Source organism: Echinops telfairi, unplaced genomic scaffold, assembly GCF_000313985.2.
Source record: "Echinops telfairi isolate 266 unplaced genomic scaffold, ASM31398v2 ScPeMD7_29;HRSCAF=101, whole genome shotgun sequence".
NCBI lineage: Eukaryota > Metazoa > Chordata > Mammalia > Afrosoricida > Tenrecidae > Echinops > Echinops telfairi.
The window spans coordinates 8,398,767-8,399,892 of record NW_022103926.1 but is presented as its reverse complement, the minus strand read 5'-3'; the positions used below and the strand labels follow the sequence as shown (position 1 = coordinate 8,399,892).

The following is a 1,126-nucleotide window of genomic DNA, read 5'->3' as shown; positions in this document are numbered from 1 at the left end:
CCATTGTCCCCATACACAAAACGGTAACCTAGCAGGTTCCACCCAGAAGGTCCATACTCTTCCAGGGAGAAGTCTCAACTTGCACACAGCACCTCTCAAGAGAGCCCGGTCTTGGGACCAGGTAGCTCCAGATCTGAGCTGGGTTTCTGGATCTGTGGACCCAGGGCCCCATCTCCCTCCCACCCTCAACCACACCCTGGCAGGGGAGAAGGGCTGCAGCTTCAACTAGGCTCCTCGGCAGAAGGTTCAGGGTCAGCAGCCTGGCCCTGCTACCCCATTGCTTCCTTCCGGTGCGGGATGGGCACACGCGCGCGCGGGAGGGTTGTCAGGGTCTAGGCCCTGCCCCATCTCTCACTCAGCCAATCCAAATGCAGTCGAGGCAGGCAGCTTGGTCTCCGAACCGTTTATTGCTGGGGCAGGGAGGGGGCTCAGGCGAAGGTGGAGCCGTTCCAGCCCACGTTGGCGGCGTTCATGTCATAGTAGTTGATGTAGATCCTGTGGGGTGGAAGGCAGGTTCAGCGCTGTGCTTCGGGGGCCCGGACCACGCCGCTGCCCCGACCGCCCCACATGCATACCTCTCCGGGCTGATGCGCAGGCGCTCGGCCAGCAGGCCGCACAGCAGCTTGCTGTAGGTGCGGTTCTGCGCCCCGCCGATCTTGCCGATGCTGTGCAGGCTGCAGAGGGCACACGGCTCGCCAGAGCCGCCGAACACCATGAGCTGGTCGGGGACCACGTGCACGGCGATGTACTGTGCGGACGGGCAGGCGGGGTCAGAGGCGCTGGCCGTCGGTCTCCGTGCACTCCTCACCCACGGAACCCCACCCCCACCAGGCACCCAATCTCACGAGGCACCCCCTACCCGCTCCAGGCAGCACCCCGCGGGCACCTCCCGCCCTGCATGCCGCCCCCCCGCCCGCGGACCTGGGCCGGCTTGCCGGTGGCCTGCGCCAGTTGCTGGGTAAGCTCGGAGAGCAGCCCGTCGGGCACAGAGGCGCGGGGCACGTTGGTGTTCACCACGAACATGGGCATGATGGCGGAGAGACGGCGCGGCGGGCCAGACGGGCGGACACACGGACAGACACGCGCGGCGACCGCAAGCCCGGAGCCTGAGCTACGTGACCGCCGC

The 1,126-nt window shown here is 66.7% G+C and overlaps 1 protein-coding gene across 1 annotated transcript; it reads right to left on the bottom strand.

The window, feature by feature from the left end:
• Positions 1-388: 388 nt before the first annotated feature.
• Positions 389-1,126, bottom strand: MIF (macrophage migration inhibitory factor). Its single transcript, XM_004716340.2, has 3 exons — positions 922-1,126; positions 576-748; positions 389-495 (listed from the first exon to the last, which is right to left on the bottom strand). Exons 1-3 carry the CDS (start codon positions 1,027-1,029, stop codon positions 429-431), a joined length of 348 nt encoding a protein of 115 aa, XP_004716397.1. The 5' UTR covers positions 1,030-1,126; the 3' UTR covers positions 389-428.

Excerpts from the sequence above, each read along its gene's own strand:
- MIF (XM_004716340.2), bottom strand. The coding sequence starts at position 1,029 with ATGCCCATGTTCGTGGTGAACACCAACGTGCCCCGCGCCTCTGTGCCC. Across the intron at positions 749-921 it reads CCACCGGCAAGCCGGCCCAG|TACATCGCCGTGCACGTGGT; the intron begins GTCCGCGGGCGG and ends CCGTCCGCACAG. Across the intron at positions 496-575 it reads CTGCGCATCAGCCCGGAGAG|GATCTACATCAACTACTATG; the intron begins GTATGCATGTGG and ends TCCACCCCACAG.